Raw genomic sequence first — 22,444 nt, 5'->3', positions numbered from 1 at the left:
ACAACTGTGCTTGAACTTTAGAAGCACCTCATTGGCAGTAAAGAGTTTTGGGACATCCAGAGTTGGCAGAAGGTGCTGTAGAGATTCAGGGTTTTTTTTTCTTTTGATGTTTTTGGTAATGGCTGGGAGAAGGAAGATGAATGGAGCACCTTTGGTTCCCAAGTGGATGTTACTCTGAATCCATTCACTGGGTTTCAGGCACAATGCTGCTGATGTGCAAACCTTGAAGCAGCACTGGCTGCTTCTGCTGCTCTCACCAGGACAATCAGATAGACGCTTCTTAGGGGAAATGGGTATCTCCTCACCCCATAGTCTCTCCATGTCATCAGGCTGTTGTTTATTCTCCTCAGGGCAGATGATGGGCTGATTAAGGACGAAAAGTGGAATCTCAGTCGCCCGCCATGCAGTCTCTTACTGGAGGGATACCGGAATGTCTTGAAGCAGGTAAAGGTCAGGCTGTGAAGTGTATTTCTCCATTGAAGTCTGTGGGGGAAAAACACTGGTGTTTAAGACCAGGCGCATTCCCTCATTGCTTCCATAAAGTACAGGAGAAGAATTAGGCCATTCAGCCCATCGAGTCAGCTCAGCCATTCAATAACAGCTGACTTTTTTTCCAACACCATTCTCCCATCTTCTCCCCACAACACTTAAACCTCTCACCAGTCGAGATCCTATTGATCTGCCTTTAAATACACCCAATGACTTGGCCTCCACAGCCCTTTGTGGCAATGAATTCCACAGATTCACCACCCTCTGGCTGAAGAAATTTCTTCAATAGTAATTATGATTACACACAGAATAGACTTTTGTTTGAGACATGATGAGGACCTTTATCCCTTGGATGACATAATGATTAGGTGTCATCTGGTGTCAAATAGATTGAGGTGTGTGCTGGTGGCCTGTGGCTTTGGATACACTTTCATCATATTCATGATTGGTCCAATTAATTATGCCACTTCCTTTTAAATGGATAAAGATATTTGCCTTTAGTCAGCACAGTTGCAGGGACCTGTATTAGTCAGACAGGTTGGGGCAGCACAGTGAGTCGAGCTGCTGCCTTGCAGCTCCAGAGACCCAAGTGCATTCCTAACTTCGGGTGCTGTCTGTGTGGAGTTTGCACATTCCCCCCATGACCAAGTGGGTCTCCACCAAAGATGTGCAAGTTGACAGGTTATTGGCCGCTGTAAATTCCCCCTTGTGTGTGGATGAGTGGTAGAATTTGGGAGGGAGGAGGATGTGGAGAGAATAAAATGGGATTAGTGTGAATGGGTCAGTCTGGAAAGTGGGCTGAATGGCCTGTTTCTGTGCTGTATGAGACTAGGTTATGCCTAAACAAGACCAGGTCCATTAGCCCTGCAGGGGATTTTGCTGGTGTACATAGGAAGATTCTAAGCTAGTTTGGTAGAGGGATAGGAACCTGAGAGGTGAGTCAGTGGTGTGGGAAACGGCTGGAATGGTTCTTTCAGATTGGAAGATGGCCAGTGTGACCCCAATATCTAAGAAAGGTGGGAGAAAGAAGATGGAAACCCTGATCTGTTAGCTTGACCAGTAGTTTGGGGGGAGGTGGGAGGGAAATGCTGGAATTTATAATGCAATATCAAGACTCTGGCAGTGGAGGGAATGTAATTGAGAACAGTCAACATGGATGTAGAAAAGGAAGTCTTTTTTTGGCTGCTGCATTTAACTTCTTTGAGGATGTATCTAAAAGAAGATGAGGATGTTGTGTATTTGGATTTTCAGAGGGCTTTTGACTGGGTCCACACAGGATGTTAGTAGAGAAACCAAGGACTGCAGATGCTGAAATCTAGATGAAAAACACTATGATGCTGGAGGAAATCAGCAGGCCAGGCAGCATCCGTGGAGAAAAGCAGGCGGTCAATGTTTTCAGGTCAGGACCCTTCAGTCCTGAAGAAGAAGATCCAGCTGGTGAAGTACCACAGGCATCTGTGAGCTGTTTCATTGATTCGGCTGAGGGGACCAAATGTAACTTTTTCAAGAGGAATATTGAGGTTCAAAGGCTTCAAGGAGATGCGCATAAGCTGGGTGAGAGGGCTCAGTACAGCAGATGGAGGTTATCCACTCTGATAGAAAAGACAGAAGAACAGAATAATTATTTTTTGAATGGTGAGAGACTGGGAAATGTTGAAGTTCAAAGGGTGCCCTTGGACATAAATCCTGGAAGCTAACATGCAGGAGATGGGGATAAATGAACAGTTTGTTGCATTTTATTGCTAAAGGATGAGAACAATTGAATAGAGCCATGGTGAGACCACATGTGGAGTGTTATGAACTCTTTAGGTCTTTTTACCAAAAATAGTATTGTTGCAGAAAGAGTGCAGTGAAGATTCACCAGACTGGATCCTGGGATGGTCGGTTGCTCATGTGAGGGCCGATTGAGTCAACTGGGCCTCTGTTCTATAGAGCTTGGAATGAGAGAAGACCTGTTTCTTAGAGGGCGTGACAGGGGAGGTAACCCTGGCCAATGAGGCTAAAACTGGTCTCAAAATAAGGGGAAGGCCACATGAACTGGAGAAAGGTATCTTAACTGAGTCTTTGAACTTCCTATCTTGGAGGGGTATGGGGGTTTAGTCATTGGTGTTCAGAACAGATGGCAGATGCCTGGATTTTGGATGGATCAAGGGATGGGAAAGTGGGTGTTGGGGTAGAAAATCTTGTTTACAGTAGAGCAGCTTGAGGGGTTGAATGGCCTACTATTTCTATGTTCTTGTTAACTCTTTAGTGTTATCAACAACAAGTAATGTAGGTACTCGACAGGTGTCCTGACTGCTCAGTACCTGTAGTTTCTTTGGTAGAGGAACTGAGGCTGGATTCATCTGTAACACTTGGGAGGTTGTGTGTGCCCACAGGACACATTCCTTGGGCAGGAAAGAGTTCCGTTAATCATGATGTTACTGTTCTATAACTGGTCCATGCTGATGACTGGGAATTAAAGGCTCAAAAGCATGAATGGTATAACTCCTGTGTGTTCTCTGTCACTCACTCACTTTCGCCTCTCCATTGTGTAAATCTCTTGCCCATCCTGTCACGGTCCTCTCTCAAGTTCTGTGTGGAACTCTTAGTTTCCATCTCTCGCTCTCGCTGTGTGTAACCCTCTCTTTCCATTCTGTGTGGCCATAGAGGTGTGTACGTTTAACAGAGTGCAGGGGTTGGGATCTGGCAGAGCACAGGCATTGGATGAAGCAGAGGAAAATGTTGCCATGTTGGTACTTCAAGGAGTTGAATTAACGAGAATGGTGGTGGCAATAACCCGAACAAAGCATGGGGGGGATAAACAGGAATGAAAATAATTAAAATGTGAGGTCACTGGGGAATTGTAGCAAAAAAACAAGCTGCTGGGGGAGTTCCAGTATTGTACTCTGTCATTAAAGGTTTTGATCTAAATTACCATACAGATAGTGTCACCAATATTGGTAATTAAAACCAGATTATAACCTAGATTAGATAATAGATTAGAAAAATAAGTAACAAATCTTTACAGGACGCTGTCTTTACCTCTCGTTGTCTTGGTGAAGCAACCAGCATAACCAAAGACCCCACCCACCTGGGACATTCCCTCTTCTCTCCTCTTCCATTGGGTAGAAGATACAGGAGCCTGAGGGCACGTACCACCAGACTTAAGGACAGCTTCTACCCCACAGTGAGATGGACTATGACCTCATGACCTCACGATTTACCTTGTTGTGACCTTGCACCTTATTGCACTGCACTTTCTCTGTAGCTGTGACACTGTACTGTTACTATTTTTTTATCTGTACTACATCAATGCACTCTGTACTAACTTGGTGTAACTGCACTGTGTAATGAATTGACCTGCAAGATCGGTTTGTAAGACAAGTTTTTCACTGTACCTCGGTACAAGTGACAATAATAAACCAATACCAATCAAGTAAATTTTGAGAGGTGATGTGTTGTGACTGCACCATGTGAGAGCTTGTGGATCCATAGCAACCTTTATCTGCAGTAGGTGTTTGTTCATACGCATCAACCAGCCCATCACCTCCCCGCCATTTTCCTGCTGCCACTTACAGTCAGAGTAATTTGCAGTGGTCAGTTAACCTGCCAACCTGCTTGCCTTTGAAGTGTGTTGTTAAAACTGGAGCACTCAAGGGAAACCCACGCAGTCACATTAAGAACATGCAAACCCACACAAACAAGACCCTGGGATTTGATGGAGTGCCTAGGGTCTTAATGTCTAGGGAGCTAGTGAATGTATTTGATTATGATCTTCCAAAGTTCCCCAGATTTTGGAAAGGACCCAGAGGATGGAAAACTGCAAATGTAACTCCCCTATTGAAGAAAGGAGGTAAAAAAACAGCAACTATTCAATGTGATATGTCTTTGGGAATCCATTGCAAGAAAGGAGTAGCAAGAGGTTTAAAAGATCCTTGTCCTTCAACAGAGTCGGCATGGTTTTATAAAAAGAAAATCACATTTGACAGATTTCTTAGTGTTCTTTTGAGGTTGTGATGATCAGGATCGATAAATGTGAACCTGTACATGTGGGGCATTAGGATTTCTGGCTGGTATTTGATAAAGGCCTTAACAGCACATTCCCAAACACAGTGCAGGTTCAGAATTGCCAGCTGCTGGAGATGCTACTGGTGTCATCCACTGATAACACAACCTGCACTCAGAGTGCAATGGTGTAGAAAAACTCCCATGGCACATCACAGCCCGAGTCCAAAATGGGATTTGGAAAGAACTTGGGAGATGCTGTAGTCGGATTCACTAAAATGGTGCAAGTGTTGAAGGACATCAAAGTCAAGTTTTATTGTCATATGCACAAGTGCAATTAAAATCTTACTTGCAGCAGCATTATGGGCACAAAACATTAGAGAGACAACATTCACAAGAAAAACATAAATTAAACAAATTATACCTGAAAGAACACAATTAGAACAAAAGTCAACTGTAGTGCAAAGTGGTCCTAAGTGTTGTTCTTGAGGTGGTGATTAGAGTTGTGCAGGTTAGTTCAAGATGTGAATGGTTGAAGGGAAGTAGCTATTCTGAACCTGGTGGTGTGGGACTTTGGGCTTCTGCACCTCCTGCCCGGTGATAGCTGGGAGAAGGTGGCATGGCCTGGATGATGGGGATCTTTGATAGATGTTGCCTTCTTGAGGCAGCACCTCCTGTAGATGCTACCAGTGGTGGGATGGGATGTGCCCATGATGTATTGGGCTGAGTCCACTATTCTCTGCAGCTGCTTGCATTCCTGTGCATTCAAATTGCCGTACCAGACCATGATGCAACCAGTCCAGATACTTTAACAAACTTCTACAAATGTACTGTTGAGAGTGTTCGGTGACAAGCCAAACCTCCTTAATCTCCGAGGAAAGTAAAGATGCTGCCGAGCCTTCCTTGTGACTGCTCCTATAAACGGGGCCGAGGACTGGTCATCCGATATGTTAATGCCCAAGAATTTAAAGCTGCTGACCCTCTCTACCACTGATCCACCAATGTTGACTGGTGTGTAAAAGGTTTAATGTAACAATCTCAAACTCCTGGCATTGGGGACAAGATATTACTCTTGAGAGAAGCTTTGCTAACTAACAGAAAACAGAATGTGATAATTTTTCAGGTTGGTAAGCTGCAACTGGTGTTGTATCAAACAGATCAGTGCTGGAGTCTCGACAATTATGTTAAAGACCTGGATGATTATACAAAGACAGGTGACAAAGCAGGATGTGAATAGTGAAAAGATGCTGGAAGAAGTTTAATGTGAGGTTGTCCATTTGGTAGGAAATCCCTCACCACCCGGGACATGTATAGCTTTTTCCCCTCCGCCATCAGATTTCTGAACAGTCCATGAACACTACCTCATTATTCCTCTTTTGCACTATTTAATTATTTTTGTAACTTATAGTAATTTTTATGTTTTTATGTCTTTGCACTGTACTGCTGCCGCAAAACAACAAATTTCACAACGTGTCAGTGATAATAAACCTGATTCTGAACCCAACTGTATGGAGAAGTCTGGACAGCCTTGCCCATGAAAGGCTGGAAGTTGGTACGTAGATACATCAAGTAGTTGGGGAAACCAATGGAATGTTGGCCTTTGTGGAATGGGGACAGGGTACAAAAGGAGAACCTTTCTACAGTTGTATTGGGCATTGGTGAGACCACACCAGCTGGTTGTCCAGTCTTGGTTTTATTTGATACACTTACATTGGAGGCATTTCTGACACTTCACTAGGTTGATTCCTCATTAAGGGGGTTACTTATGATGAAAGGCTGAGGTGATCAGGCCTATACTCTCTGGAATTTAGAAAACTGAGGCATGATCTTTCTGAAATGCAGGGTTCTGCGGGAGATTGATAATGAGAATGTTTCTCTTCAAGAATCTAGAACGTAGTTTTGGATTAAGGCAGAGAAAAGGAAGAATTACTTCTCTGAGCACCATGGACCTTTTGGAATTTTTTTATCCCAGAGAACAGGGAGTGCTCAGTTGCTAAAAATCTTCATGGCTGAGGGGAATGGATCTGTGCCCTTGAGTTGAGGGCAGTGGACAATGAAGGGATTGACTAGCAGAGCAGGAGGGACTGTAAAGTCTGCTCCTGTTGTTGTGGTAACTTTCGTTCTTCTCTGTGTGTACCCCTTGTCTCTCTTCCTGTGTAATACTCCCTCTTGCCCCATACCTGCCCCTCTTTCATCCTCCCTGCCCCCACCCACATCCTGTGTAACACTCTCATTCTATTCTCTCTCTAATCCCATCTGTAACTCCCCTGTCCCTGTTCCTCTGTGCATCTTACTCCCACCCTCAGTAACTCTCTCTCCTCCCTTCTCTTTCATTCTGCACAGTTCCAGCTGGAGAGAGTTGAGGGAAATCACCACGTCCATTTGAATGACCCAGAGCGAGTCGCAGGAATTATCAGTGACTTCCTGAAGATGGATATCGTCTCCAAACTATGAGGGTTGTACTGAGTTGAGAGAGGAGATCACCCACAGAGGACAACACAAAATCAGTCACTGGTCCACCAGGAGTACAGCTAGTCAGTAACTGGTTTAGCTGTATGCGAGGAAGAAATATTAATGGCAATGATGTGAAATTATTTGATGGCTTAAGATGCAAAGAGGAAGAACTTCATTGCCCAAATGGCCCAGAGCAATTAAGACATCACACAGCATTTGTGGGGACGATGGTGAATGATTTGAGGTCTTGATTCTCTTTAGTTCACAGGTTAGAAAATTTCTGTTCTTGATGTTTGGTATTCATTTCAATCAATGCTTTAAAAGATATGGTTGTTTTGATGGCTCTATAACCATGAGCTCCTGTTAAAGAACCATTACTGAAGCATTGTAGTCTAACTGTTTCAGTTATAACCCATTTCAGGAGCCTGACTACACTGGTTTAACCATTTGTTTGAAATCTCTGAATTCAATAAAGTGGTTTGCATATTGATGTACAATGTGTACAGGGGAGTAGGACACACTGACCGGTGCCAATGTTTTACTTTAATTTCCAACCTTTAGACCTTGTTTGTAGATCCTTTTTCTGTCTGAAGCAAGCAACAACTAATGAGGAAAGACTCTTCCAACCTGTCCACAGTTCTTGTTACCCACCCTACCCAAAGCACCCGATCCCCAGCAGAGGGAAGAAACCAGATCAAAAACCCTGAGCAGTTTGAGGAAAAGAAATCTGGGGAAATCCTTCCTTGACCCACCTAACCAATCAAAACTAATTGAGGCTTAGGAAGAGAGACTTTGTCTTTGATCCTCGCCAACTGGGAGGCTCCCAGGTCCCAGTTAGTTGGGCGAGAGATGTTGGTGATCAGATGCAATAGAACTCCCCTATGGATAGTCATCATTAAAATAAATCGGTAGGTTTTATGCCTTTTCTGTGGGAGATATTCCGGGTTCTGCACTGGAGTGGGAAGGAGACACTGGGCCATGACAGGAGAGCTAAAGGCAGATATTTGAGGAAAGTACAAGGCTGATGGAACGGGGAGAGCCTTCCAGACCAGAGGGAGTGGAATCAGGACATTGCTGGAGGTAAGAACATGCCCTTCCAACCCCCCACCCCCAACTCAGTAGGCCCAGAACGTCCTGCCCCAGTCCCAGGGATCCAACACTCTGACATCAGTCCCACACAGATTGTCTATTCATTAGTCAGGCTCTTGAGAAACAAAGTTGGACCATTCAGCCCCTCAAACAGCATTAGATCATGGCTGCTCATAATCTAGCAACAATAATAATGGACAGCTTTCCCCTCTCCAACTTGGTTCCGTAATACATGGAATCCTCACCTAACGTCAATCTGTTTTCCAGTTTTAAGTTGACCTGCAGCCTCTGTGCCTTTTAGGAAGACACAGAGTTCCAGCTTTCCACTGCCTTCGGTGTGAAGAGGTGCTTCCTGACTGGGCTGGCTCCAGTCTTAAAGGTTGTTCCAAATCCATGGTTTGATTACCTTTTTTTTTCTCTGATAAGCAAATGTTTTGATAAAACTCGTCCCCAGCAACACACTGGTCATGTCGCCTGACAGATTAAAACCACATCAGCCTGAGCTCGTTGTTGGGCTACAGCCAGTGCATTTGCTGCTGTTTGGACAGTGAGAGTAGGGAGCGGGAGAAAGGCGGAAGGCCGAGCACGGCAGCACAGGGAAAACAGTGTTCCGTCACAGACTGCTGCACAATGGAAAGAACTCGTGCACAGAGGGTCATAAAGTCACTGTGCTCTTTGTTATTGTGTTATTAGAAGGTCCTAAAACAATTCAAGGTCACACTAATCAAGTACTTGTGTCAGCTGTAGATTGTCAGTTTGAATTCCTCTATTGCAAGGTTAGTTGCTCTTGCAAGGAGTTCTTTCTGAACATTCCCAGTTGTAACAGTCGGAGTTCTGTGATTACCTGGACCTGGTTTTTGTCTGTTAACAGTGGGACTAGCAGAATAATGTTTCGGCACAGACTAGAAGGGCCAAATGGCCTGTTTTCTGTGCTGTCGTTTTCTATGGTTCTAGGTTAATAAATAACTTGAGCTTTTTGCTCTGAAACTTCATGGGTGGTTCCAGGTTTGTTTCAAAAGGTAACCGCAGCCATTCACTGACTGAAGAACTGTCTCAAGGCAAGCAGCAAACAATCTGAATGGCCAATGAAGCTGCTTTGGTGCTGCTGATTGAGAGGTGAACGTTATCACCAGATCTCTCTCCACTGCAACAAGGGTCACATCAAGCTAAGCTGTGGACAACATGCCCATAGGGAGGCCTTGTAGAAGTGGCAGAGATTTACTAGAGTACCTGGGAAAGCCCGCGTTGTATAGAGAGATGTAACAGAGAGCAAAAATTCTTGCAGGTTTTGGATTTGCATTTGGAAAGGAAAAAAAGCAGAGTGGGACTTCTTCCTCTGTGATCAGCTTCCTGGCACTTCCCTCTCCACCTCTGCCCACCTGCACGTCTCACCGTGCTGTAGTTATCTCCTCACTGTACTAGTCCAGTGCTTCCCCCTGCCAGAGTTACCTGGGATAATGGTAAGACGGGCGGATCTGCCTGCTACTGGGACGTTCGCAGTGGGGGAAGTGGGAGGTTGTTGACCCATTGTCCACTGCTCCAGAAGTTGTGGACATTGTGTGTGGAAAAATACAGAGACCAAGTCTAATCCACAAACCTTCACTGTTCTGAGAAATTGATTGAATGGGACATTAACTCTGTCCCTCTCTCTCCACGGATGCTTCCTGACCCGCTGAGTGTTTCCAGCATTTTCTGTTTTTATTTCAGAGTTCCAGTGATCTGTATCTCACATTTCCAGTGTTTCCCCCCTTCTTACTATGATCTTCAAATGATATCAGATCAGCTGTGATTAACAACTCCACTGCCCTCTCCCAGCAGGGACCACCTGCCCTTTGAGTCAGTCGCTCTCTCTTGGTCCCCAGTGTGTCCCCGACATTCCCCACTGCTCCGTCTTCCCTACAACATGTTGAGTCATTGAGTGGTACAGCACAGAAACAGGCCCTTCGGTCCACCACATCCATGCTGACCGTTTTGTCCATCCACACTAATCCCTTTTGTCAGTATCTTTAGATTTCTAACTCTTCCAGTGCTGATGAAAGATCGTTGCCTGAGATGTTACTCAGCTCCTCTCTCCACAGCTGCTGCCTGATCTGCAGAGTACTTCTGTAAATTCTTGATTTTGATTCGTATTTCTTGCAACTGGCTTTTGCTGTTCCAACACTAAGGAGTTACCAGGCACAGACCGATCTCCATTATCAGCGTGGGAGACATTTCTGGGATTTTACATTCACATTTAGGCCATTCAACCCATTGAGTTTGTGCCAGCACTTAGACCAATCCCATCAGTGCTATTCTCCTTGTAACATCTCTCACGTACTCATCCACTACCTCCTAATTTAGAGCAGCCAATCGAACTACCACGTCCACTCTATTCAGACCTTTCAATATTTGGTAAGTTTCTATGAGATCTCCCTCATCCTTCTAAACTCCAGTGGGTACAGGCCCAGAGCCATCATAAGTTAACTCTTTCATCTCCAGGATCATTCTCGTAAACCTCCTCTGGACCCTCTCCAATGCCAGCACATCCTTCCTTAGATATGGGGCCCAAAACTGCTCACAATACTCCAAAAGTGGTCTGTCCGATGCTTTATAAAGCCTCAGCAGTACATCCTTGCTTTTATATTCTAGTCCTCTTGAAATGAATGCTAACATTGCATTTGCCTTCCTTACTACCAACTCAACCTGCAAGTTAACCTTGAGGGAATCCTGCACTAGGACTCCCAAGTCCCTTTGCACCTCTGATTTCTGAATTCGCTCCCTGTTTAGAAAATAGTCTACGCCTTTATCCCTTCTACCAAAGTGCATGACCATACACTTCCCTACGCTGTATTCCATTTGACACTTCTTTGCCCATTCTCCCAACCTGTCCAAGTCCTTCTGCTGACTCCCTGCTTTCTCACACTACCTGCCCCTCCACCTATCTTCATATCATCCACAAACTTGGCCACAAAGCCCTTAATTCTGTCATCCAGATCATGAACGTATAATGTGAAAAATAGAAGACCCAACACCGACCCCTGGAGAACACCAGCAGTCAACCAGAAAAGGTCCCTTATATTCCCACTCTTTGCCTTCTGCCAGTCAGCCAATCTTCTATCCATACTAGTACCTTTCCTGTAGCACCAAGGGCTCCTATCTTGCTCAGCAGCCTCATGTGCGGCACCTTGTCAAAGGCCTTCTGAAAATCCAAGTAAACAACATCCACTGACTCTCCTTTGTCTATCCTGCCTGTTACTTCCTCAAAGAATTCCAACAGATTTGTCAGGCAAGATTTCCCCTTAAGGAAACCATGCTGACTTCGGCCTATTTTATCATGTGCTTCCAAGTACCTCAACCTCATCCTTAATAATGCAGGCGAAGTTTTTTCATTGAGATGGGAACGTAGAGGTACAAAGGTGAGGCCTTTGCTGACAACAGACCACTCAGCCTCAGAGAGGGGGAGGTCAGGGGGGATGGTGAAGACCCGACAGGGGTTAAGAGTTGGGGCTATCCTGACCTGAAATGTTGACTGCCTGCTTTTCTCCACGGATGCTGCCCTGGCCTGCTGAGTTCCTCCAGCATCATCATGTTTTTCATCCTTAATAATGGACTCTAACATCTTACCAACCGCTGAAGTCAGGCTGACTGGCCTATAATATCCTGTCTTTTGCCTCCCTCCCTTCTTACAGAGTGAGGTGACATTTGCAATTTTCCAGTTCCCTGGAACCATTCCTGAATCTAGTGATTCTTGAAAGATCACCACTAATGCCTCTACAATCTTTTCAGTGACCATTTTTTTTCAGAACCCTGGGGTGTAGTCCATCTGGTCCAGGTGACTTATCTACCTTCAGACCTTTCAGTTTCCCAAGCATCTTCTCCTTGGTAATAGCGACTACATCCACCTCTGCCCCCTGACTCTATCGAATTACTGGCGTGTTGCTGGTGGCTTCCACAGTGAAGACTGATGCAAAATACTTATTCAGTTCGTCCGCCATTTCTTTGTTCCCCGTTACCACCTCTCCAGTGTCATTTTCCAGCGGTCCAATGTCCACACTTGCCTCTCTTACTCTTTATATGTCTGAAGAAACTTTTGGTATCTTTTATATTATTGGCTAGCTCACCTTCATATTTCATCTTTTCTCCCCTTATTGCTTTTTTAGTTGCCTTCTGTTGGCTTTTAAAGGCTTCCCAATCCTCCAGCTTCCCACTAATTTTTGCAATACTGTATGCCCTCTTTTTGCTTTTATGCTGTCTTTGACTTCCCATGTCAGCCACAGTTGCCTCATTCTCCCTTTAGAATGCCACTTTTTCTTTGGGATGAACTGATCCTGCGTCTTCCAAATTACTCCCAGAAACTCCTGCCGTTGCTGCTCAACCGTCATCCCTGCTGGGGGTCCCCTTCCAATCAACTTTGGCCAGCTCCTCTCTTGTGCCTCTGTAGTTACCGTTACTCAACTGTAATACCAATACATCCGATTTTAGTTCCTCCCTCTCAAACTTCAGGGTGAATTCTATCATATTATGATCACTGCCTCCTAAGGGTTCCTTCACCTTAAGCTCCCTCATCAAATCTGGTTCATTGCACAACACCAAATCCAGAATTGCCTTTTTCCTAGTGGGCTCAACTGGGTCACTGGGCTGTGTGGCAGCAGCAGCTTCCCCACCAGTCCTGGGCTTTTGCCAATGGTTTTTTTTTCCTGGTTTGGGAGAGGAGAGCATTCGCAAACCAGTCCAACCCAAAATCATTTCCCAGTTTCTGATTATTTAGTAACATTCTGTAGAAGTAACCTGGAAAAATGTGTCAGATCAGGAATCAGTCCAGCAGTGCTGTGTCTGCCAACTGAAGTTAATTGTCTTAAGCGTTGATGAGATGTGAAACCAGGCTCCCAAAGGGCATTACTGTGGAGGAATGAAGGGGACTGAAAATTGATAAATCCCCAGGGCCGGATAACCTGAGTCCGAGAGCACTGAAGGAGGGAGGCAATAGAGGATGTACCACTTGTCATCATGGGTCAATAGAGGATTATTGGTTTTCATAATTGTTTGACAGAGAACGTATTGGTTGATGGAGGACGTATCGGTTGTCATCTTCCAAAATTCCATCGATTATGGAACCATTCCTGTGGAGTAGAAGATGGCAAATTTAACCCTCCTATTTCAAAAAGGAGGACAAGGGAACAGAGGACACTGCAGACCAGTTAGCCTAACACCAGGAGTGAGAAAAATGCTGGAGGCTATCATAAAGGATGAGATGACAGCACACTTGTGAAATATAAAAGGGATTAAACAAAGCCAGCACAGATTTATGGAAGGGATATTTGTGTTTGACAGATCTGTTGGAGTGTTTTGAGGAAGTAACATGGAATAGATAAAGAGATGTGATGAATTTAGATTTTCAGACAACTTTTGATAAAGTCCCACATACGGGGTTAGTGTAGGAAATGAGAGCTCATTGTATTAGGGGGGTGTATTGGCATGGATTGGAAATTGGTGTCTGTGCAATGTGGTCCCAGGAGCTGCCGGGTGCGATGGCCGGTTCCTGTGCTGTGATTCTGGTGCCCAAGGGAGGAGAGACTCTCCGACTTCCCATCCAGCCTGTCCCACAGCCAATAGGAAGCAAAATCAACGTGGACAGGATATCGCACACGTACGTGATAGACGTGCTCTCCAGAATGGGCTTTGGGGAGGGAATCTGGAACTGGATCCATCTGCTCCATTACAGACATCAGTAGTGCAGTCCAAATCAATGGGTGGGAGACAGACAGCTTCCCCAGCAAGTCTGGAGTTGGGCAGGGCTGCCCTCTCTCCCCTGTCTTGTTCGTGTGCTGTGTAGAACCCTTTGCCGAATCCATCAGGAAGGGCGAGAGCATCAGAGGGGTGACGTTGCCAGGCAGTGGGGTCACCCAGGTGAAAACCTCCCTGTACATGGACGACGTCGCCGTCTTCTGCTTGGACCCAAGGTCAGTTCGCAGATTCTGCGACCGGTTCGAGTTGGCATCAGGGGCCAGAGTCAACCGCAGGAGGAGCGAGGCCATGCTCTTCGGTAACTGGCCCAACTGATCCAACGTCCCTTTCGCTATCAGGCCTGACTACCTGAAGGTGCTGAGGATCTGGTTCGGAGGGGCCGAGGTGTGTAACAAGAATTGGCGGGAGCGGATTGGGAAGGTGAAGCAGAAACTGGGACTGTGGGAATGATGCTCCTCCTCAATCACTGGGAAGAACTTGGTCATTAGGTACGATGTGCTCTCAGGGCTGCTGTACCTGGCGCAGGTGTGGCCTATTCCTCGCTCCTCCAGCTTGGTAATCATCCGGGACGTCTTCCAGTTAATGTGGGGGTCCAAGATGGAGTGGGTCCGACGGGTCACGTAGCAAAGTCCCCTGAGAATGGGGGGAAAATGTGTCCCCAACATTGCCCTCAAACTGATGACCACCTTCGTGTGTGGCTGTATCAGCAGGTGTGCGGACCCCAAGTACATGGGCACCAAGGGTCACTACGTGCTGAGATTCTACCTGTCCCCGGTGTTGCGGAGGATGGGCTCAGCCCCTCTACCGCGCAACATCCCAGTCAGCTGGACATTGCCGCACTACCCGTCCTTTGTGGGAAAAGTTCTTCCGAGTAAACACCTTTGACCACAAGTCCATCAGGCAGTGGTCAGCACTGAATGTACTGCAGACACTGCAAGACAGGGACACTATAGATTCTGTGGGTTTGTTCCCTGAGCAAACTGTCCAAACCATGTGGCAGAACACCTCATCGCCAGAACTCACCAACAAGCACCAAGACCTCACTGGCAGTGAGAAGTGCCCTCCCAGTCAGAGCTTTCCTCTACAGATGACACATCACCCCCAACACACGCTGTCCTCGGGACGGCTGTGGTGGGGAAGAGACAGTTACCCACCTCTTTGCAGACTGTGGATTTGCTGAGTGTGGAGACGATGCGAGGGTCTGTGTCCCGGTTCATCCCCAGCAGCTGCATGACAGAGGACTCTCTGATCTCCGGGCTGTTCCCGGGGACACACACTGAGACAGACGTCAACTACTGCTGGAAGTCATCAACTCGGTGAAAGACGCCCTTTGGTCTGCCCGAAACGTCACTCTCCCAGCACAGCGAGATGTCGGTGAGGGAACGCTGCTGACTGGCACAGTCCCGGCTGCAGGAGGACGTGCTGAGGGACGCACTGAAGCTCGATGCAACCGTTGCAAAGGCTCTGGGGGGGAAGGACCACGGTCTGGGCTCCTTCCACTACCGCACATGGAGGGGCTGAGTTGGGTGGGGAAGCCCTTCAAACATTGAACGGGTGCATCACCCCAGGGGGCCACGTGAGTGGCAATGGTGCTATGGTTTAATAAAAGGTGTTGACACTACTGAATGTATTGTCCAAATGACACCAAGATTGTAAAAAGTTTTGCACTCTCTTAGGGGACACGAGAGAGACGACAGATGCTGAAATCTGGAGAAACAAACAATCTGCTGGAGGAGCTCAGCAGGTCAAGCAGCATCTGTGAGGGGAAGGAATTGTCGACATTTTGGGTCTGTTCTAATGCAGGGATCGACACAGAACCTCCCTCCAACAGATTGATTGTTTGCACTGTTTATATTCTTATATACTATTGAGACTAAAGTTTATTTCTGAAGCATAAAAGACAAAGTGGCCTCCTCTGCACTGGGGAAACCGCACACAGATCAGGTGATCCTTTGCAGAGCTGTGTTCAGTCCACAGGGGTGACTACGGGCGTCCTGCTGCCGGCCACCTTCACTAACCATCCCATTCCCACTCAGACCCATCTATTACAAACAGGCTCGGGGAACAGCACCTCATGTTCTGTCTCTGCACGTTGCAGCCTTCTGGGCTTAATATTAAATTCAACGACTTCAGATAACACTTCTTCTACACTGTGTCATGTATACCATATAAATCTGGACCCTGGTAGGCACTCGAACCCTCAAGTCTCTCCCCCCTCCCCCCCCCCCCCCCCCCATTCAATAAAATCTCAGCTGATCTGATTGTCACCTCAGCTCTGGATTCCCCTTCACTTCCTCAGAAGGCTAAGGAAATTCGGCATGGCCCCAATGATCCTCACCAATTTTTACAGATGCACCATAGAAAGCATCCTATCCAGATGCAACACAGAGTATGGCAGCTGCTCTGCCCGAGATCACATAAAATTGCAGAGTTGTGGACACAGCCCAGTCTATCGCGGAAACCAGCCTCCCCTCCACTGACTCTGTCTACACTTCCCGCTGCCTCAGGAAAGCAGCCAACATAATCAAAGACCCCTTCCACCCCAGTCATTCTCTCTTCTCCCCCCTCCCAACGGGCAGAAGATACAAAAGCCTGAAAACACGTACCACTGGGCTCAAGGACAGCTTCTATCCCACTGCTATTCTCTTAAACAGACCTCTTGCATGACAAAGACGGAACTCTCAATCTACCTCATCTACCTGCACTGCACTTTCCCTGTAACCATAAAACAATATTCTGCATTCTGTTACTTTTTTTCCTTTTTGCATTACCTCGATGTACTGATGTATGGAATGATCTGTCTGGGTGGCAGGCAAAACAAAGCTTTTCACTGTATCTCGGTACATGTGGCAATAATAAACCAATTACCAGTTACCCCTGGCAACCTTTCACCTCTTTGCTTGTCAAGAATCTACCTAGCTCTGCCTTAGCGATATTCAAAGGCTCTGCCTCCACCTCCCTATGAGGAAGGGAGTTGGTTCCTTGGATGGCTCAGGGGATGAGGAGGTTAGGATCATGGAGGTTGGGTTTGTTCTCTTTGGCATAAAGAAGGTTGAGATCATTGTCAAAGATCCCCACCATCCGGGCTGTGCCATCTTCTCCCAGCCACCATCGGGCAGGGGGTACAGAAACCTGAAGTCCCCACACCACCGGGTTCAAGAACAGCTACTTCCCTTCAACCGTTCAGTTCTTGAACCAACCAGCACAACCCTAATCACTGCCTCAGTACAGCAACACTATGACCACTTTGATCACTTTGCACTAAAATGGATTTTTTTTTTGTTCTAAGTGTCTTCTTGTAAAAATTCTGTATAACTTATGATTATGTTTTTCTTGTGAATGCTGCTTATCTGATGCTGTGTGCCTGTGACGCTGCTGCAAGTAAGTTTTTCATTGCACCTGTACACACATGGACTTGTGCAGATGACAATAACCTCGACTTTGACTTTGAGAGTAGGGTTCAGAAGGTGGGTTGTTGACCTGGGACATTCGCTCTGTTTCTCTCCCCACAGATGCTGCCTGACCTGCTGAGTGTTTCTGGTTTCATTTAAGGTTGGGAGGAGACTTGATGGAGGTGGACGATATCATGACTGGTTTAGAGGGGGAGACAAGGGCACAGCAAAAGATGTAAGGACGATATGACGGGAATCTTTCTCATGTAGACAGTAGTTCAGATCTGGGATTCACTGTGTGGGGTGTGGTAAAATGGAACCCTTGCTTTCAAAGGGGAATTAAAGCAGGAGTAGACCATTCGGCCCTTCAAGTCTGTTCTGCCAATCACCAAGATCACGATCCCACCATTTCCCAGCATAACCTCTAAAGATGGACTGTAGTGATTCAGGTAGGAGGCACCTCAGCTTCTCAAGGTGAATTAGGGATGGCTGATAAATATTAAATAAAGAAATGTTGGCCCACACTCTCAAAATGAATTTTAAAGCTGAGAGAGAATAATTTGACAGGTGGTGGGCAACGGTTGTAAAGGGAACTGCCACACTAGCAGCTGCAGAGATCAGATGGGCCAAGTGGGATCCTCCTGTGCTTTGTAGGTTCTGTGCTCAACACTGCCACCTGCTGTGAACCTCTGGCATGCCAAGACCAACAACAAACTCAATTCTGCCCAGTCAGGTGGGCGGGTGTCAATCCTGAGCTAGAATGACCCTGAACCTGCCCATCGCAACTGTTGATCAGACTGAAGAGCAGTGCAGAGGTGCTCAGCTGCAGACTATCTGAGCGATGTCATTTCAAAATGGGCCATTCAGTTTTTCTTTCTCCACTAGCACTGCCTGACCCATTGGGCATTTCCCACAACCCCGCATTTTACAGCCTTTACGTTCCTTGTCCATGTTTTCTCTCTCTAATTACCCCTCATTAACCTACCTTTAAGATAACTTCATCAAGAGCTTATCATCGGAGCAAGCCTGACCTCACCCTATCAGACACATTCTCTTTGCCTTGTCCATCCCTGCCCTACCCCAGCTCTGATGAAGGGTCGTTTCACCTGAAATATTAAGTCTGTTTCCCTCTCTACAGAGGCTGACTGCCCTCCTGAGGATTTCTGGCATTTTCCATTTTAATTTCATAAATCCAGCACCTGCAGTTTTTAATGACGTTTCGAAATGTTGTGCTGTTGCTTCTGGAAACTGCAATTTGTTAATGAATTGAACAAGTGTTCTGTAGGACTAAGAATATCAGAAATGGGGAAAAAGGCTGTTGGACAGACAGGCGGCCCCCTAATCTAGGAAAATCTGGGCTTCAATCACGCAGGCATGCAGCGTGTAATCAAAGATTGTGAGTTTTGGGGCAGAGTTTAGGCTGTAGCTGGGAGATCAGGCAGGGACAGTAACCTCCCAGGAGTCAGTGAGCTTCAGTCTGAGCCCACCTCCCAGCCCTGGTCGATGTTCCTTGATCTGATGCTCATTGAAGGGGAGTAGGCGGGATCTCTCTACACACCAAGAACACCAAAGATCTGACTTCAGTGTCAACATCCTGTGTGAGGGCAGAGGGGCCCAGGGTGGGACCCACAGCCCCACCCCCCTCTCTCCCCCAACTCCTCCCTCACAGCCAGCCCTCCCATCAATCAGTGAGAGAATCTCATTGTGCTGCCCGGCCAAAGCCCGCACCAACCCGGACGCCCCAGGTCGGGGTGGGTATTGGAGGGGGGAGGGGGATGTGGGACGGGGCAGCGAGGGTTCGCCAACCCCTGGTACTGAAGCAGAAGATGAACCCAACATGTTGGAAATGCTCAGCAGGTCGGGCAGCACTCGTAGGCAGTGAATGTCTCGGGTCGACAAGTCTTCATCAGGACTGGGAACAGGCGAGGTGACCGGGATTAATGCAAGGAAAAGGGGGAGGTGGGAGAAGTTCTGTGATGGGTGGTGCTCAGGACCAGGTGGGTAATAGAGGGGGGAAGGGGTGATTACTTACTGATTGCAAGCAGCCAGTCAGCCCATTGTGTCCATGCAGGCTCCCTGAGAGCAGCCCCATTCCCCCTCTCCTTATTGCTCTGCAGCCCTACAACTTATTCTCTCACACAAACCCCTACCAACTGCCCGTTTGCCACGTACCTGCCCCAGGGGGTAATGTACAGCACCAGTTAACTTGCCAGCAGACTCTGGGATGTGGGAGGAAGCCGGAGCACCCAGGGGAAACCCGTGCGGTCACAGGGAGAACGTGCAAACTCCACACAGATGGGGCCCGAAGTCAGGATCGAACCCGGGACACTGGGGCTGAGAGGCAGCAATAATGTGCCAGGACCAAAGGAGGTGGAGAAGGGACAAGTGAAGAGGGAGGTGTGAGCAACAGAATCACTGTGAACTCATATCGAACCTGGAGGCTGTGATCGAGTGATGAGCTGATGTTCCTCAGCGTTCACTGGGCTTCACTGCAGCGGTACAGGAGCCCACAGACAGGGATCAGAGTGGGATGGAGAATTAAAGTGACAGTAAGCAGGAAACTCAGCGTCACTTGTGGACTGAGCACAGCTTCAGCACAAAGCAGTCACCCAGTTTGTGTTTGGTTTCTCCAGTGTAGAGGAGACCACACTGTGAACACTGAATGCAGCACACTAGACTGGAAAATATGCAAGTGAATCCCTGTTTCACCAGGAAAGATACACTGGCTTTGGAGGCGGTGCAGAGGTTCACCAGGTTGGTTCCGGAGATGAGGGGGTTAGCCTATGAGGAGAGATTGAGTTGCCTGGACTATACTCACTGGAATTCAGAAGAATGTGAGGGGATCTTATAGTAACATATAAAATTATGAAAGGGATAGATAAGATAGAGGCAGGAAGGTTGTTTCCACTGGTAGGTGAGATTAGAACTAGGGAACATGACCTCAAGATTCGGGGGAGTAGATTTAGGACGGAGATGAGGAGGAACTGCTTTTCCCAGAGAGTAGTGAATCTGTGGAATTCTCTGCCCAGGGAAGCAGTGGAGGCTACCTCATTAAATATATTTAAGACACCGTTAGATAGATTTTTGCATTGTAGGGGAATTAAGGGTTATGGAGAAAAGGCAGGTAGGTGGAGCTGAGTCCACGGCCAGATCAGCCATGATCTGATTGAATTGCGGAGCAGGCTCAACGGGCCAGATGGCCTCCTCCTGCTCCTATTTCTTTATGTTCGTATGGAACATTGCATGTGGCTGTCGGAAGTAGGAAGGGACAGGGTTGCAATGGGAAGATTCCGTGAGAAGAGGTGTGGGTGGTGGTGAAGAGGGAGGGTGCACCAGTGAGTCCCAGAGGGCTAATACCCTCTAATTTGGGCAACATCTTGGTGAACCTCTTCTGCACCCTCTCCAAAGTGTCCACATCCTTCCTGTAACACAGCAACCAGAACTGCACACACTTTGGAATGCTGAGAGGAGAGGGGCAGAGGATGCACACTGAGTGTTGACATCACACTTGGAGGGACTCACACTGTGGTACATCAACCCTCTTCATCTTGTTCACCAGCTCCACAGTCTTCCTGTTCCTGCAATAAAGGTTGGTGAAGACTCCCAACTGTAGCAATTTCAACATTTTATATTCCCCTTCAAGCATCATAAGATTGTCAGGACATCCGCAAGGTAACTGCAGGAGGAGCTTTCCTCTGACGCAGTGAAGCCAGTTCCCCACCGATGGGTGGACAGTTGCTCCCTCTGTAGGATTTGGGTGGAACTGCACTGGGCTCCTCCTCGGAACTGAGATCCGGAGCTCCCTGTGCCAGTATCAGTGGGATGGAGGGTGTCAAACCGATGCAGAACTGTAGGCAAAGCCACCACACAGGAGGGGGACATCTGTTGGAAACGGGAGGAGCTGCAGCTCCCACCCTCTCACTTGTTCGAAGGTGAGGAAGTGTTGGGTGGTGACATTGATGAGCACAGGTGCCCCCGACAGGATCAAAGTTCTAACAGGAGGCTCCCGTCACTTACACAGAACACAGGTACCCACACCGAGACAGACATCAAGTGCTGCTGGAAGGTCATCAGCTCGGTGAAGGATGCCCTTTGGTTTTTGTTGGTCTCCCAGCACAGCGAGATGTGACTCCACCCAACGTTGCTGAGCTTATTGAATAGCAACAACGCAGAGGGGACCTGATGTCCTGCTGCTTCCCCGCTCTCATTTCAGAAACGCTTTGCCGACATTCCCCAACAGTTGTCGGTCCATTCTCGCCTGAGTCAGGCAATGGTATATTCAAGACCCACTACATAAGGAGCAGGAGCAGACCACTCGGCCCCTCAAGCTGGCCCTACCATTAATTACGATCATGGCTGATCTATACTGACCTCAGCGCCTCTTCTGTGCCAGTTTCCATGGCCCTGTTCCCCAATAGTCTAAAAGAATTATCTGCCTTTCTGAATAACTCTAGTTATTGATCCTCCATCGTCTGGAGTACAGAATTTCAGATTGTGGGAAGAAATTCTCATGCACCTTTGACCGCCTCCTTGAAACTAAATCTCTTCATTCAAGAAACACCTCGACATCTACCTAGAATACGCGAACTTACACTCCAGCATCACATTAGAAAAAAGAAACAGGAATAGGCCATTCATTCTAGCTAGATCATTGGACTAAAGCAAATCTTTTTTATAAACTTTAGAAATAACGTTTGGAAAGCCAACAATCAAAACGCAGCACAGGTTATATTTATTTTGTGGATGGCACACCAAGATTAAAGCAAAGTACTGCAAATGTCATAAGTGCTCAGCAGGTCAGGTAGCGTATGTGGAGAGAAACAGTTAAACACTTCATGTCAATGACCCTTCATCAGAAATGGGAAAAGATGGAGATGTACAAAAGAAAGCCTTAAAGAGGCACAAGGAGCAGGGAGGGGAGAAAATAAGGGACGACCTTGTGATGGTTTGGAAGGCAGGAGAGATTAAGTGAGAAAAAGGAACACCATCTGGGGCTTGGCTACAGTTCCTACTCTTTTGGCCACTTTGCTGCACATCTCTCAACGAGTTGAACTTACAAGAGCTCAAACTTAAGGGAGTTGCATACTCTCATGACATTTAAGGAGCATCTAGAAAAGCACTTGAATCACCAAGGCATAGAAGGCTGAGGGCCAGTTGTGGACAAATGGAACTTGTACAGGTGAATACAAAAGCTGCCAATGGACATGTTGGGCTGAAGGACCTGTTTCTTTGCTGTACAACTCAACTTCATTTTGCCTCACTTATATTTTGCAATTTTATTTAAAAACACCACAGCAACAGAATATTTG

At 46.9% G+C, this 22,444-nt stretch overlaps 1 protein-coding gene across 5 annotated transcripts in view; it reads left to right on the top strand.

The window, feature by feature from the left end:
• serhl (serine hydrolase like) overlaps nucleotides 1-7,420 on the top strand; it is a 30,612-nt gene extending 23,192 nt beyond the window's left edge. For 3 of the 5 annotated variants that reach the window (XM_052043284.1, XM_052043282.1, XM_052043283.1), the window contains exons 12-13: nucleotides 351-444; nucleotides 3,500-3,842. In XM_052043284.1, coding sequence (XP_051899244.1) covers nucleotides 351-444; nucleotides 3,500-3,682 — 277 coding nt within the window. In that variant the 3' untranslated portion in view covers nucleotides 3,683-3,842. Of the gene's footprint in view, nucleotides 1-350; nucleotides 445-1,740; nucleotides 2,535-3,499; nucleotides 3,843-6,819 lie in introns of those variants that run through there. The other 2 variants (XM_052043285.1, XM_052043286.1) reach the window with 2 other exon arrangements.
• The last annotated feature ends 15,024 nt before the right edge of the window (nucleotides 7,421-22,444 follow it).

Source organism: Pristis pectinata, chromosome 33 (assembly GCF_009764475.1).
Source record: "Pristis pectinata isolate sPriPec2 chromosome 33, sPriPec2.1.pri, whole genome shotgun sequence".
NCBI lineage: Eukaryota > Metazoa > Chordata > Chondrichthyes > Rhinopristiformes > Pristidae > Pristis > Pristis pectinata.
This window is presented reverse-complemented; position numbering and strand designations above follow the sequence as displayed.